Below are 16,654 nucleotides of genomic sequence, written 5' to 3'. Positions count from 1 at the left end.
TACCCCAGGCCCTTACTAGTGTCTGGTACATGAGTGCTCAGTAAACAACTGTTGGGTGACTTGTCCGAGCTTCACTTATTTTTTAATTAAAATATTTTAGCCAGGTGTGGTGGCTCACGCCTGTAATCCCAACACCTTGGGAGGCCGAGGTGGGCAGATCATTTGATGTCAGGAGTTCGAGACCAGCCTGGCCAACATGGTGAAACCCCCTCTCTACTAAAAATACAAAAATTAGCCGCGTGTGATGGCGTGCGCCTGTAATCCCAGCTACTCGGGAGGCTGAAGCAGAAGAATCGCTTGAACCCGGGAGGCGGAGGCTGCAGTGCGCCAAGATCGCGCCACTGGACTCCAGCCTGGGTGACAGAGCGAGACTCCGTATCAAAAGTAAAATAAAATAAAATAAAAATTAAGGCCCGCTCGGTGGCTCCCGCCTGTAATCCTAGCACCTTCGGAGGCCGAGGCGGGCGGATCGCAAGGTCAGGAGATCAAGAACATCTTCGCCAAAATGGGGAAACCCCATCTCTATTAGCCGGGCGTGGTGGCGCGCGCCTGTAGTCCCAGCTACTCAGGAGGCTGAGGCAGAAGAAATCACCTGAACCCGGGAGTCGGAGGTTGCAGTGAGCCGAGATCACGCCACTGCACTCCAGCCTGGGTTACAAGAGCGAAATTCCGTCTCAAAAAAAAAAAATGTAGACGAACCTCCAATGAACGGCTCACCTTGCCTCTCCCAGGCCGCACCGCGGGAGGTCGATTCCACCGACTCTCAACTGCCAACCCCTGTGGAGGATCCGTCTTTCCCTTCCCCTCCTGCTTCTCCTAGGCGGTCGTTGTTTTTGCCGGTCCTTTGAAAGTCTCGCGATAGCTCTGCCGCTTCCCATAACTCCGTGCGCTCTCCCCTCCCGTTCTCTTTCCGCCATCTTTCCGCGCTGGTGAGTAGCACTCTCTGAGAGCTCCAATTTCATCCGTCTGCCATCGGCGCAATCCTACAATCTAAGGTTCGGTCTCAGTGTCCTGCGAGGAGGCTGGACCCCTCCTTGGCCGATGATCGTGGCCTTGCCGGTTTCTGGAGAGGCATAGAGAAGAGCCATGCCCGGGCGCCCCGGACTCTGCACTCCGGGGATCCCGGTTCATGGGGTGCAGGCCGCAGCGCTGGCGGGAGCCGGAACCTTCGACTGCCTAGCTAGGCAGTAACTCCGGTTCGGGCCACAGCGTCTGAATCTCCCTATAGTGCTGAGGCTGCGCCTTGGCCCCGGGCGGCGGGCAACATCGGGGCTGGTGGGTCGTGCAGCTTCTCGTTGCTGGGGCCGCGCTGGGAGTTTGGGAGGCTGAGGCCACCCAGCAGGTAAAAGCTGCATCGTGCCGGGGTTGGCAGTTTGCTGGGTGCCAGTTTGGATCTTCTGGGCCGCGGAGTTTTTCTTTAGACACTTTTGAACTTAAGGGGAGAGATTTAAGTTCTACTCTTTACTATTGGCACTTTGATCTCCATACTTAAGGGCTTTCAGAACTTCAGTGTGATGTTCCCATTAGAAGAGAGTCCAGTCTGACAGTATGTAAAATGTTTCCATTTGCCACTGTGGCACTTGCTGTTGGACGCAATTTTAAATGGCACAAAGATGGATGTTTAGTTTAATTGATGTGTTCATGGTAGGTGAGAGTGAACTGTTCTAAAGTGCAATGTTAATAGTACAGAATCTGCTGATTTTCAGCAATTTGGAAAATGTTGCCGATGATACTCTGCTTCTGTTCTGAATCACTGATCGACTATAGCCTATGTTTTCGTTTCGGTAGCTGGCAGTTTCTGCTAGTTCTGTCGTTTTCTTGTATCAAGTAGATTTTGTCCCACATTTCATTACCTCCAGACGTTGGCGTGTGGCACGATTCGAAGAAGAGTGGTTAGTGAATGAGTGAATTTAAAAATGTGCAGACTGACGTCCCGATAACCTGTTTACAACAACCGTAGTAAATAGGAATTTTCCTGGGTGGTGGGAAATGGAGAAGCAGCCTTCTCAGACTTAAGAAAACTTCGCCAAGGTGGGGCCAGAAAGAAAAGGATACTTCCGAAGTGTATTGGTTGGTGAGTGTCTGTTGATGTTGGCAATGCCAGTAAAACCTCCTGTTTTGTCTTCCCTCAACAGCCACAATGGTGCGCATGAATGTCCTGGCTGATGCTCTCAAGAGCATCAACAATGCCGAAAAGAGAGGCAAACGCCAGGTGCTTATTAGGCCGTGCTCCAAAGTCATCGTCCGGTTTCTCACTGTGATGATGAAGCATGGTAAGTCTGCTGCCGCTGTGTTTTATGTTTTCATGTGAGACTCTTTAAGAAATGAGTCCTGTAGAAATTAATTATGGGGGACCAAAGTATGTCTGTCATGCCTGAGAACGAATGCAATTGACTTGTGGGCTGTGGAGGAGGGGATAGTCTGAAACTTCTAAAGAGTCACTTAGAGTAGGACTGCTGGAAGAAGGAGCTCTGCTAGGTGTTTGGGAGCTAAATGAAACCAAGTCATTGAAAGGACTCCTGAGCTCATTTCGAGACCAGCCTGGCCAACATGGCAAAACCCCGTCTCTACTAAAAAAAAAAAACCCAGCTCTTCAGGAGACTGAGGCAGGGAGAATTGCTTGAACCCCGGAGGTGGAGGCTGCAATGAGCCGAGATCAGCCACTGCACTCCAGCCTGGGCGACAGCACAAGACTCCATCTCAAAAAAAAACCCAGAAGGACTCTTGAGATCTTCTCAGAGCCCCTTGAGAGAAAAGATTGGATTATTGCACTTCTTTGGCACAAGGTAGCCTTTGGGAGTGGGAAGCAGTGAAGGAAGGGCCAAGGGGAAAATAATTTCTTGAAGAATTGCAAGGTGGATTGTTTTGGGTATTGTCTCCCAAATCTTATGTGTTAGGTTATAAAAATTAGTTCTCATACAGATCAACTGTCTTCCCCCCAACTTGTTGGAGAAGCAGTCACTGAGGTGATGATGGGAGACTGAAGAATTGAGTAGGCTGGAGCACAGAGGTTTAGCTCTCAAGTTGATGTCTTTTATTTAATCCAGTCAGTTATCTTTTGTAGGTTACATTGGCGAATTTGAAATCATTGATGATCACAGAGCTGGGAAAATTGTTGTGAACCTTACAGGCAGGCTAAACAAGGTAAGAATGAGTGATATACACATTTCAAAGCTTTAAGAATTTTGTAATGTGGCGTTAGATGTTGTAATTGCCTTTGGAAATACTGAGTAGTGGTGCCATACTTTATCCAGTTACTTTAAAAAGGTTTAAATACTGACACATATAACTTCATTTGTTCTCCTGGGTTGATTGTGCTAGATTATGTCAGTTGACCTAGTGTTTGTATGGGGTATAAGCTGTCTCGGGAGATGGGGGGGTGAAACCAGCGGCGGTACTGGTGTTTAAATATTGCATGTTAACACTACCCACCTCACTGGCTTGAACTTGGGTGGCTCAAGGCCACTGAGCCTTTTGTCCAAGAAGCTGTGTCCTTCCTCTCAGTGATGTGTTGTTGGGTTTTTTGGATGGAATCTTTGAGTAAATGGGGCTTTCTAAATAGCAATATTAATACTTTTTCTGTTTTTGCTGGCATAGGTCTTTGGGGTCTGTGTTGCTTTTCAGTTTGACTTGTCAACACCTTAACCAAGTAAAACTGATTTTGTGGTTTAAGTGATTGAGTGTGTTTTGGGGCAGGTGTCTAAGCTTGTTGAGGTGTCCACTGTGCTTCCTATCAGGTTTGTAGCTTTCACATTTGCAAAGAGGCAGATCGTCTAGTCCAAGCTTGTCCAGCCTGCCTAATTTTGTTGTTCTGTTTTAGACTTCTAGCAGCCTGAAACCATGGTATTTAGTTTCTGTCTCTAGTGATAAATGGAAAAGAGGGATGAAAAAGTGGCCTTACTGGCCCAACTAGAAACAGAAACTAAGAACCCATGTCTGTATTCTCTCTCTTGGACACCCCTGTGTCTACTGCAACAGATGAGGGGAAAGAGACCCAGAAAGTGAGTTGCTGAAGTATTTATTAAAGATTTGAAGAACTGGCTGGGTGCGGTGGCTCACGCCCGTAATCCCAGCACTTTGAGAGGCTGAGGCAGGTGGATCATGAGGTCAGGAGTTTGAGACCAGCCTGGCCAACATGGTGAAACCTCGTCTCTACTAAAAATACAAAAACTAGTCGGCGCAGTGGCAGGCACCTGTAATCCCAGCTACTTGGGAGGCTGAGGCAGGAGAATTGCTTGAACCTGGCAGGCGGAGGTTACAGTGAGCTGATACCGCACCACTGCACTCCAGCCTGGGTGTCAGGGCAAGACTCCGTAAGATTTGAAGAACTTGCAAGAGTAAATTTCAGTGTGTCATACTGTGTTTTAGTTGTATGTAGCCGTTAGAACCCCACCTCGAAGTAGGATTTATTTATTTTTATTTTTATTTCTTTTGAGATATTCTTGCTCTGGCCTAGGCTGGAGTGCGGTGGCATCATCTTGGCTCACTGCAGCTTCCTTAGCTCAAGCCATCCTCCCACCTCAGCCTCCTGAGTAGCTGGGAATACTGGTGCATACCACTGTGACTGCTAATTTTTTTAAAACGTTTTTGTAGAGGTGGGATCTTGCTCTGTTGCTTAGATTTGTCTTAGACTTCTGGGCTCAAGTGATCCTCCCACCTCAGCCTCCCAGAGTGCCAGGATTGCAGGCGTGAGTCACTGGGCCCAGCCGAGAAATAAGTTTGAACAGAGCATTCTGTAAATGGAACTTATTTGTGGCACCCTTGTTCTGTGGTGTGCTACTTTGAAAAATTCTAGCCTATAACAGTTGACATGCAGGCCCTGCTGCTCTGTGCCCATTTTTTGAGACGGAGTCTCACTCTCACCCAGGCTGGAGTGCAGTGGCACCATCTTGGCCACTGCAACCTCCGTCTCCCAGGTTCAAGCGATTCTCCTACCTCAGCCTCCCTAGTAGCTGGGATTACAGGTGCATGGCACCATGCCGGGCTAATTTTTGTATCTTTAGTAAAGATGGGGATTTGCCATGTTGGCCAGGCTGGTCTGGAACTCCTGACCTCAGGTGATTCACCGCGCCTGGCCTGCTCTGTGACTTTCGGCAAAGTAAACAATTTTTGGTTTCTTGGAATTTCATTGCTCCCCATTTATGAGAATGTCCCACTCCATCACTTTCATGCAAGACATGGACCTACCCTTAGCATGGAAATTGAGCTTGGAAGTAAGATAGTGTGTAAAGACTAGATTGATAACATTCCGGGCTTGATCACATCCTCTTAGGATTCTTCTTATTTGGGAGGGGGTATGCTGTTTTAATTCTACCAGAATGAGAAGGATTTTTGCTGCTGGAATCAACATAAAAACTTGGATGCAGAGTGCGGCAGACTTTGGGGAAGATCTTTCACTACAGTTTGCTTGGACTAAACTAGTTTCCCCGTATTTCTGTCCCTGCATTTCTTTCATCTGCTGTGAGATTGACCTTGTTAGTCAAGTTACAGCATAGCTGATGGGGTAATAGTAGGAGAACTTAAGCAGGCTTCCTGGGTGTAACGCAGTTGGGCCTTTCTGACAAGCCCATTTTCAGTTTCTATGGGTCAGTCTCTGCTTTTGGAAGTGTTTTTCAAGTATGCCTGTGATTTTAGAGCAGATTTTGTGAGCAGAGGGTCTTCAGTTAGTGGACATCAGTTAGTGGACTTTCTTCAGTAGTGTTTTAGGGCTGGCATGTAGTTGAGGGATGACAGCCTTTGGTGAGCTCTTATTTGGGAGGATCATTGTTGCCGGCCGTGTCCTGGTAGCCACGAGATGAGAGAATTGCAAGCCCTTTGCTCTTTCTGCCATCCATCATTCTGTCACATTCATTTGGAAAAATTTGCCTGGGGATTTGGGACATTGTTTCTTGGAAATACGTAATGGTACTTCATTGGTGGGAGCAGTGTTCTTAGTTCGCTGCCGGTGCAGCGTGTTCCTTAGATATTCTAATAATTTGTAGTTTTTAGCTTATGAGCTTCAGGATTTGAGACCCTACGATTTTATTTCAGCCTTACTATATAAGAAAGGGTTGGCTATAGTCTCTCTTGTCAAGACTTGATCTCTTGGCTATGTAAAATCTGATCATTCCAGACAGTTCTCTAGCCAACAGGGAGCACGCCGGTGGCTGGACACTGCCATGTATTGCCTTGTCCCATTTCTTTTCATGTCTTTGCTTTTTCTCCTAGGCGTGTGGTGGGCCTCGTAGGCGGGCATAGTCTTACTTAAGTGTATTTTTTGAAAAGTATGGCAAGAATTGTGCACAGAATAGGTACTCATCTGAATACTGGTTTGGTTGGTTTGGAGGACTGTTCGTTTATGAATGTCAGCTTGTGTTACTCGGTTTTTCTCTTCATTGGTAAAGTGAAGACTTTTTTTGTTTTTGTTGTTGTTATTTTATAGTGTGGAGTGATCAGCCCCAGATTTGATGTGCAACTCAAAGATCTAGAAAAATGGCAGAATAACCTGCTTCCATCCCGCCAGTTTGGGTAAGTTGGCCTTTCCTTAATTAAAAGAAGTTAATGCTTAAGAATTGCTGTGGTGCAGTTTGACTTGAGGTTTTTTTTTGTTTTTTCCCTTTTTAAAGCAAAGCAGTGGTAATTTGTCTACTCTCAACCATTTTGACCTAATAATTTCCTCAACTGTTATCCATATTTCTTTTTTCTCTCTTTAAATAGAGACAGGGTTGGCCAGGCGCAGTGGCTCACACCTGTGATCCTAGCACTTTGGGAGGCCGAGGCGGGCGGATCACCTGAGGTTGGGAGTTTGAGACCAGCCTGACCAACATGGAGAAACCCCGTCTCTACCTAAAATACAAAATTAGCCAGGCCTGCTGGCACACACCTGTGATCCCAGCTACTCGGGAGCCTGAGGCAGGAGAACTGCTTAAACTCAGGAGGCAGACGTTGCAGTGAGCTGAGATCGTGCCATTGCACTCCAGCCTGGGCAATAAGAGCGAAATTCTGTCTCAAGAAAAAAGAGAGAGAGAGACAGAGTTTCACTTTGTTGCCCAGGCTGGAGTGCAGTGGCTATTCACAAATGTGGTCATAACACACTACAGCCTTGGCTTCCTGGCCCCAAGCAGTCCTCCCCACTCAGCCTTTTGTGGATTTGGGAATGCAGGCGCCTGCCACCGTGCCTGGCTATTTGCCATATTTCACGTGTTAGGCTTCAGGTTCTGAGAGGCGCATGAGAGCTTAGACTGGCAGAAGAGGAAGGTCGTGTCCACTTTCATGTCTGCCCTTTTGGCAGATAGTTCATACTGTGTGTTCCCTGTGATTCCAGACTCAGGGCCAGAGTCAATTCTAAGCCTGGGCCTTTGAGAAAACTTAATTTGGGAATCTTTGTCCGTAAGAGCCTGTCTGAGTTCAAATCCTTGTTTTTCTGCTTTAAAGCCATGAGATCTTGGGCAAGTCATAGCCTTGATTTCTTCATCTGTAAAAGTGGTAATAGTCCTCTGTTTATCACCTGATTTAATTTTGGTAAAACATTTTATGAGCTGACACAGTAAATGTGTATCTTTGTGGTTAAGAATTTATATCCTCCAAATTATGCGTCTGGTGCCTTGGTTGAATGTATTCTCACTTCATGGTTGCTGTATTACAGGTACAGAATTCTCTTACGAAAATCATTTCTCTTTGTAATTATGATAACTGATTTTAATGCCGCACATTTGCATACTGTATGCTTGTTACAGTGATCCCCACAGCCACTCACTGTACACATGAATGTGTCTCCATATAATATTTATATGGTGCATGGCAGAAACACAATTCAAACTCAAGTTTATGTGAGTACTTTCAAGTCTCCTTACCTGAGAGCAGAAAGTGACATTTGAAGTTAAAGGAGTTCCCAGATGCCTTGGTTTTCAGTCAAGTTTGTTTCATGGTATAGGCAGAAGTCAGGGCTGTGTGAGGCAGAAGTCGGGCTGTGTGAGGCAGAAGTCAGGGCTGTGTGATTGTGTGGCTCCGCTCTCTGGATCTGGCTCTGTTGGTTGCAGGAGTCGTGCTCATATGCTACATGAGGCACCAGCAGTGGCACTGTCAGTTTCTGTGTGCTCCACAGGAAAGCACCCTTAACCACTGATGAGTGTTGATGCTTTTCTGCACTAGAAGGCTCTATGTTGAACTATTAAACTTACCAGCATTTTCTTTTTCCACTCCATAGTTTCATTGTACTGACAACCTCAGCTGGCATCATGGACCATGAAGAAGCAAGACGAAAACACACAGGAGGGAAAATCCTGGGATTCTTTTTCTAGGGATGTAATACATACATTTACAAATAAAATGCCTCATGGACTCTGGTGCTTCCACTTGGTCGTTTTGAGCCTTCACAGCAGTGTAGCCGGAGCGTCTGCGGCAGCATGCCGTTGCTTCGTTTATTGGTGAATGTGATTCCCTGAAGTGACTAATACAGCCAAGGGAAAAAGTTCTTATGAAACAAATATGCATAAGAAAACAGTCACCCCTGCTGTCTGCCAAAACCAGGTATTTGACACTAAGTATTTTACTTATATTTCTTTTTTTTTTTTTTTTTTGAGACAGAGTCTCACTCTGTCGCTCAGGCAGGAGTGCAGTGGTGCGATCTTGGCTCACCGCAGTCTTCGCCTCCTGGGTTCAAGTAATTGTCCTGTCTCAGCCGCCTGAGAAGCCTGGGATTATAGGTGTGTGTCGCCACACCTGGCTAATTTTTATATTTTAACAGAGACGGGGTTGCACCGTGTTGCCCAGGCTGGTCTCGAACTCTTGGCCTCACGCAATCAGCCCACCTCGGCCTCCCAAGGTGCTGGGATTACAGCCATGAGCCACCACACCTGGCCTATATTTCAGTATTTTCTATTAGTTTTTAATGAGTTTATTTTGCCTGGCTAGGATTATTCTGTAGATAGGATTTTAGATCTTGCTTTTGTCATTGACCACTGTAAGAAATACTTGATAGGAATTTTTTTTTTTTTTTTTTTAAGACAGTCGCTCTGTCACACAGGCTGGAGTGCAGTGCATGATCTTGGCTCACTACAACCTCTGCTTCCCAGGTTCAGGTAGTTCTTGTGCCTCAGCCTCCCGAGTAGCTGGGATTACAGGTGTGCGCCACCATGTCTGGCTAATTTTTGTATTTTTAGTAGAGATGAGTTTCACCATGTTGGCCAGGCTGGTCTCGAACTCCTGATCTCAAGTGATCCACCTGCCTCGGCCTCCCAAAGTGCTGGGATTACAGGCGTGAACCACCGCGCCTGGCTTAGGAATTGTTCCAAGAGGATCTGGTGCCACTTGGAGGTGCCCATTGAAGTGTGGTGGGCACCGTTGATCACTGACGGGGTAGTTGGTGCTGACCCGGTACTGGGGCGTGTCCCCCAGTCTCTGCTCTGCCCTTGGCTAGCCAGGTGTGCCAAGCGGGGAGAGAAGCTACCTTATGAAGGGGCGTGGATGAACTTCCTGAAAGGAGGGCCTACCTTTGTATTATGTGGAAAGTAGCTACAAATGTTACAGAAGGGCCCTAGAGATGGGGCAGATAAGGCCCCTATTTGTGAGAAGTGAGTTGAGAGGTGCGTTTGGGGCCTCTGATGTTTGGGAGGCTGTGAGTAATTAACATGAGTTTTGAAGTCCAGCACAAGAACTCAGGTTTCCTCTTCCACTCAGTAGCCTCAACATTCTTATCTGTAATGGGAATGATGGAAAACCCATCCCCGAGTTGAGGGAAATGAGATTGTGTAAAGCGTACTTGGCACATGGCAGTCACAGGCCTGGGGACAGTGAGTCCAGAAGGATTTTCTTATGCCAGGGTTGTAACCTCTAGGCTCACAGGGCTGTGACTTGTTGAACCATTGTGTCTCTGGTCCCTAGCCTGCAGCCTCCCAGGAGGCGGAGGTTGCAGTGAGCTGAGATCGTGCCATTGCACTCCGGCCTGGGAAACGAGCAAAACTCCGTCTCAAGAAAAAAGAGAGACGGGGTTTCACTTTGTTGCCCAGGCTGGAGTGCAGTGACTATTCACAAGTGTGGTCATAACACACTACAGCCTTGGCTTCCTGGCCCCAAGCAATCCTCCCCACTCAGCCTCTTGTGGATTTGGGAATGCAGGCGCCTGCCACCATGCCTGGCTATTTGGCACATTTCACGTGTTAGGCTTCAGGTTCTGAGAGGCGCATGAGAGCTTAGACTGGCAGAAGAGGAGGGTCGTGTCCACTTTCATGTCTGCCCTTTTGGCAGATAGTTCAATATTGTGTGTTCCCTGTGATTCCAGACTCAGGGCCAGAATCAGTTCTAAGCCTGGGCCTTTGGGAAAACTTAGTTTGGCGTGTAGGGATGCCTCAGTCACTTACATGTTGATTGAGTGAATAGTTGATTTCTTTCTGGACACTTAAAATAGGATATGAAAATGGCTCCATTTGTTGTCACCATTTTGTGGGGATCCTATGTCCTTTGAAGTGGTCAGGAGTGGGAGAAATACCATAGAGAAGGGTGGTGTGGTTGATGGATTTAACACATGGCAAGGAAGCAGATGGCCTTACCCCCTGTCCTCAGATCCTGTAAGTGACTTGACCCAGGGTGGCTTGGTGTGGGACTAGACCCCAGGGTTTGAGGGTCTGAAGACAGTTTAGGTTCCTGCTGGCAGGATGTCTTGGCTCAGAGCCAAGTATTTCTGTGGGGGTGATCCCAGCTTCCTCCCAGCATACTGCTGCTGCTGACAGGCAGAGACCCCAGTGGGGAGAGGGTGATAGCATCTGTATCACCCATTCCTGCCTAGATGGTTTTGGGTCATAGTAAAAGAGATCGCAGCACCTATGCAGTTCTCAGTCTCGGAGCCGCAGGTGTCAGGAATATAATGCACTATCCGAAAATGCATGCCAAACTTAACATCTATGCATTTTTATGGAGACACTCCATAGGGCCTTTGACCAGAGGTTGAAAGAAATTTGTCATTCAAAAGACCAAGGAACCACTGCCAAGTACCTCTACATTCAGCAACACATCTATACTGGTGCATGCCAAGTGTCCTCGCTTAGAGTCTGTTGTCTCACCTCAGGGTCAGGAGTGACGGGAAAGAGCACACAGGTCTCTGGGCAAGGTAGAGTTTGAATCTAGGTCTGGACCAACATCTGAGAAGACAGCTTCACCCCAGGCTAGGAAGTTCACTTTCAGCTCCTGGCCAGGGAGAAAGCAAGCTCTGGGAGACCTCAACTCTGAATCTCAGTTGGCGTTTCAGTCTAATCCATTGTTGCCAAAGACATACTTGCCAATCCCGAATCCTCAGAGGGCTCCATACATGCTGCACTTCAGCCTTCAGTCCCGGTTCATCCCACCTGGAATGCCTTTTTTTCTCCAAAGATGTTCCCAAGAGCCAAGTTAAATGTCACTTCCAACCTCAGGTGATCTCCCCGCCTCGCCCTCCCAAAGTGCTGGGATTACAGGCATGAGCCACTGCACCCGCAGAAATGAGACATTCTTTGGGGCCTGAACAGTGTTCGTTATGAAACGGACGTTTAGGGCTGCAGATGGTGCTGAGCCAGTAGTGAACATAAGATCCTGAGTGGACAGGAACACCTTCGTGGTCATGAGTAAATTTGTTTTTAAGAGCTGGGAGTGGTGGCTAACACCTGTAATCCCAGCACTGTGGGAGGCTGAGGTGGGAGGATCACTTGAGCCCAGAGTTTGAGATCAGCCTGGGTAACATAACAAGACTCTGTCTCTACAGAAAAGAAAAAAATTAGCTGGGTGTGGTGGCGTGAGTCTATAGTCCCAGCTACTCAGGAGGCTGAGGTGGTAGGATTGCTTGAGCCTAGGAGGTCAAGGCTGTAGTGAGTCATGTTTGTGCCACTGCACTCCAGCCTGGGTGACAGACAGATGTGTCTCAAAAAAAGAAAAAGAAAAAAAAAAAATCTTGACCAGGTGCAGTGGCTCACGCCTGTAATCTCAGCACTTCCAGAGGCCAAGGCAGGTGGATCACCTGAGGTCAGGAGTTTGAGACCGCCTGGCCAACATACATGGTGAAACCCCATCTCTATTAAAAATAGAAAAATTTGCTGGGCCTGGTGGCGCACACTTGTAATTCCAGCTACTTGGGAGGCTGAGGCAGGAAAATCGCTGGAAGCAAGGAGGCGGAGGTTGCAGTGAGCCAAGATGCGCCACTGTACACACTCCAGCCTGGGCAATAAGAACAAAACTCTGTCTTAAAAAAAAAATCCATTTAAAAAAATAGTATCTTTGTGAGATGGAGAGCCAATCTTCCTAGGAACTGAGGGAGTTACTGGCTGCAAGGGAGATGGGGAAAACAAGTCCCGGCCTCCACCTAGGGGATCTATAGCCTTGCAATGTAGGAATTTCCCCGGAGACAGAGGAGTACTTTAAAGGTACTGTGCGGCCCAAAATGGTGGAGTAGGGAATTAATCACAAGGCTCCCAACACAACTAATGAGGTGGCAAAAACTGTCAGAATCAACGTCTGAAGTACTCTGGGGTCTAGCTTTTTGTTATATTTCGTTTTTTTGAGACGGGGTCTCACTATCCCCCAGACTGGAGTGCCATGGTGCAATCTCAGCTCACTGCAGCCTTGACCTCCCACCTCAGCCTCAGAGTAGGTGGGATCATGGGCGCAAGCCACCACGCCAGGCTAATTTTTGGATTTCTTGTAGAGACAGGGTTTTACTGTGTTGCCCAGGCTGGTCTTGAACTCCTGAGCTAGAGCAATTCACCAGCCTCAGCCTCCCTCCCAAAGTGCTGGGATTACAGGCATGAGCCACCGCACCCAGCCTTCTCAAAGGGAAACAAACTTAACAACTACCAAGGGAAAATTCGGAGAGAAAGCTCTGAGGCTGGGCGCGGTGGCTCACGCCTGTAATCCCAGCACTTCGGGAGGCCAAGACGGGTGAATCACCTGAGGTCAGGAGTTTGAGACCAGCCTGGCCAACATGGTGAAACCCCGTACAAAAATTAGCCGGGCATGATGGCACATGTGCCTGTAATCCCAGGTACTTAGGAGGCTGAGGCAGGAGAATCCCTTGAACCCAGGAGGCAGAGGTTGCAGTGAGCCAAGATAGCGCCACTTCACTCCAATCTGGGCGAAAGCAAAAGTCTGTCTCAAAAAAAAAAAAAAAAAGAAAGAAAGCTCTGCTTTGCGGTAAGAGAGTGTGATTGATGGCATTTTTGCTTGCCCACATAACGTCCCCCCAACTCCAGATCAGCAGGGACCATGAGGATGTCAGCCTGCCCTTTTGGAGCTGGTTGCTAGCATGGGGGAGTACACAGAATTTACTGTCAAAGAATTGTGGTTATAGGCTGGGTGCAGTGGCTTACACCTGTAATCCCAGCACTTTGAGAGGCCAAGGCGGGCAAATCACGAGGTCAGGAGTTTGAGACCAGCCTGGTCAACATGGTGAAACCCCATCTCTACTAAAAATAAAAAATTAGCTGGGCATGGTGGTGGGTGCCTGTAATTACAGCTACTCGGGAGGCTGAAGCAGGAGAATCGCTTGAACCCGGGAGGCAGAGGTTGCAGTGAGCCAGGATCGCACCACTGAACTCCAGCCTGGGTGACAGAGTGACTCCGTCTCAAAAAAAAAAAAAAAAAAAAAGAATTGTGGTTGTAGGTCTTCACCTGTCTGTCTGATGACTTCCCCAAGGACTAGCAGAAAGGTTTCTGAGCTTTTTACCCAGGACATTTTCAGGGCTGGGGTGGCTTCCCAGGTGGCTTTAGACAAAAGCGTTGAAAGACATAGGTACTGGCCTAAATACCCTGGGGCAAGGGACAACACTTGGGACAAGCAATGGACAGACCAGGCAGCCTGGGAAGGAAAAGTTTGGAAAAAGAGATGTGTGTCTGTAGAGGCTTTTAAAAGCTTCCACATAAACCAGGAAATCAAGAAAGCTATGTGCATGCCTGTAGTCAGTTGCATGCTCAGAAAAGGCCGAAGAAACTTTGTGAGGCCAAGGCAGTTGGATCACCTGAGGTCAGGAGTTCGAGACCAACCTGACCAACATGGTGAAATCCTGCCTGTACTAAAAATACAAAAACGTTAGCTGGGCGTGGTGGCACACACCTGTAATCCCAGCTACTCGGGAGGCTGAGACAGAAGAATCACTTCACCTGGGAGGCGGAGGTTACAGTGAGCTGAGATTGTGCCACTGCACTCCAGCCTGGGCGACAGAATGAGACTGTGTCTCAAAACAAAACGAAACAAAACCAAACAAAAGCCTAAGAAGACCCTAGGTTTTCGTTTTCGTCTCTTGCTGGCCTTTGGTCTCTGTGCAAGCAGGAAGTGAAGGCTAAGGCAGATGGCCTGGTTAAGCGTTGAGAGAGTGCCCCAAACAGATCCAATTTGCAAAGATAAGGATAATGTTTTCTGCCTGCCTTCTTGTCTGTCTTCTCTTCTCCCCTCCCCTCCCCTTCCCTTCTTTTCCCATTTGTTGGCTTCAGCCATTTTAGGTAGCTCTCAAAATACCAGCTGACTGACAAGCAAAAAGAACAGAAACTTTATTGGCAAAGAATACAGACTTTTTACAAAAACAGTTTGGAAAATTTACCAAACAAGCAAACCACAGCAACCCACGATAGACAGCAACAACAGACCCTGGGGAAGGAGGAGAATCTGATTTTCAGTGTCGTCATAAATTGAAAATGTCAACAAAATCCCTCATGGCATGCAAAGAAATAATAAAGTTCCATTCATTTGTGGCAAAAAGAAATGACTAGATACTGTCCTTGTGGCAGCCCAGGTATTGGTCTTACTAGCAATGACCTTTTTTTTTTTTTGAAATTGAGTCCCGTGCTGTCGTCCAGGCTGGAGTGCAGTGGCATGATCTTGGCTCACTACAACCTCCGCCTCTGGGGTTGAAGCGATTCTCCTGCGTCAGCCTCCTGAGTAGCTGGGACTACAGGCGTGTGCCATCATGCCCAGCTAATTTTTGTATTTTTAGTAGAGACGAGGTTTCATCATGTTGGTCAGGCTGGTCTCAAACTCCTGACCTTGTGATCCACCCGCCTCAGCCTCCCAAAGTGCTGGGATTAGAGGCGTAAGCCACTGTGCCCAGCCCAGCAATGACTTTTTAAGCACTTTAGTTATTTAATTTTTTTTTAGAGAGATAGGGTCTCCCTCTGCCACTCAGGCTGGAGTGCAGTAATGCAGCCATAGCTCCATAGCTCACTGCAGCCTCTACCTCCTGGGCTCAAGTGAGTCTCCTGCTTCAGCCTCCTGAGTAGCTGGAACTACAAGTATGCACCACAATGCCCGACTAGACAATTACTTTTTTTGTTTTTTGAGATGGAGTCTCACTCTATCACCCAGGCTGGTGTGCAGTGCTGTAATCTCAGCTCACTGCAACCTCGGTCTCCCAGGTTCAGGTGATTCTCGTGCCTCAGCCTCCCAAGTAACTGGGATTACAGACGCCCACCACCATGCCCAGCTAATTTTTGTATTTCTAGTGGAGACAGGGTTTCATTATATTGGCCAGGCTGGTCTTGAACTCCTGACCTCAAGTGATCTGCCTGCCTCAGCCTCCCAAAGTGCTTGGATTACAGGCATGAGCCACCATGCCCAGCCGACAGTGATTTTAAATCGACTGTCTTAAATAAAGAGCTGAAGGAAACCATGGACAAAGTCCTAAAGAGAGGGCACTTTGCAGAAGTCGTAGAACCTTGAGAGCCAGCAGGGCAGTGGGCCAGTGAAATGTTGAGTTATTACTATTATTAAGTCAAATCACATGAATAGCAAACCCTCAGAGAACAAGAAGTCATTGTTGTATCACGAGGGCTCTATCAGTAGAGGTGGAGTCCTGAACTCGGCACAGTGTCTGGCACACACTAGGTCTTCAAGAAAGTTTTAGAGTAAACAAATGCATCCACGATGCTTTTATGTTGGGTAAGGTCTTTCTAGCAGTCAAAATTTTATTTTATTTTATTTTATTTTTCCTCCTTGTGATGGGGTTTGTGGAAATGGGAAAAATGATATACAGGAAGAGCAAACCAAAATCATCTTGAGTTAGCAGATATATTTCTCCTATCTCCGTTCTTCATACTAAGAACAACAGTCTTTGCTGGGCACGGTGGCTCACACCTGTAATCCCAGCACTTTGGGAAGCCAAGGCGAGTGGATCATCTGAGGTCAGGAGTTTGAGACCAGCCTGGCCAACATGGTGAAACCCTGTCTCTACTAAAAATACAAAAATTACGTGGGGTGCTGTGGCTTGTGCCTGTAATCCCAGCCTTTTGGGAGGCCAAGGCTGGTGGATCACCTGAGGTCAGGAGTTCAAGACTAGCGTGGTCAACATAGTGAAACCCTGTCTCTACTAAAAATGCGGGAAAAAAAAAAAAAAAAAAAGCCAGGCATGGTGGTGCATGCCTGTAATCCCAGCTACTCGGGAGGCTGAGGCAGGAGAATTGCTTGAACCTGGGAGGCAGAGGTTGCAGTGAGCTGAGATCATGCCATTGCACTCTGGCCTGGGGGACAGAGTGAGACCCTGTCTCAAGAAAAAAATAAATAAATAAATAAATAAAATTAAAAACCCCAAAAGACAAAAATTAGCCAGGTGTGGTGGTGCATGCCTGTAATCCCAGCTACTCAAGAGGCTGAGGCAGGAGAATCGCTTCAGCCCGGGGATAAAGAGGCTGCAACGAGCCGAGATGGCACCACTGCACTCTGGCCTGG

The 16,654-nt window shown here is 47.5% G+C and overlaps 1 protein-coding gene across 1 annotated transcript; it reads left to right on the top strand.

Annotated features, from left to right (window-relative positions):
- Positions 1 to 791: 791 nt before the first annotated feature.
- Positions 792 to 8,333, top strand: RPS15A (ribosomal protein S15a). The gene is made up of 5 exons (XM_023189724.1): positions 792 to 929; positions 2,136 to 2,273; positions 3,065 to 3,144; positions 6,422 to 6,507; positions 8,186 to 8,333. Exons 2-5 carry the CDS (start codon positions 2,141 to 2,143, stop codon positions 8,277 to 8,279), a joined length of 393 nt encoding a protein of 130 aa, XP_023045492.1. The 5' UTR covers positions 792 to 929; positions 2,136 to 2,140; the 3' UTR covers positions 8,280 to 8,333.
- The last annotated feature ends 8,321 nt before the right edge of the window (positions 8,334 to 16,654 follow it).

Source organism: Piliocolobus tephrosceles, chromosome 17 (assembly GCF_002776525.5).
Source record: "Piliocolobus tephrosceles isolate RC106 chromosome 17, ASM277652v3, whole genome shotgun sequence".
NCBI classification, from domain to species: Eukaryota; Metazoa; Chordata; class Mammalia; order Primates; family Cercopithecidae; genus Piliocolobus; species Piliocolobus tephrosceles.
Note: the sequence above shows the minus strand (reverse complement) of the source record. Positions and strands in the feature narration are given on the sequence as shown.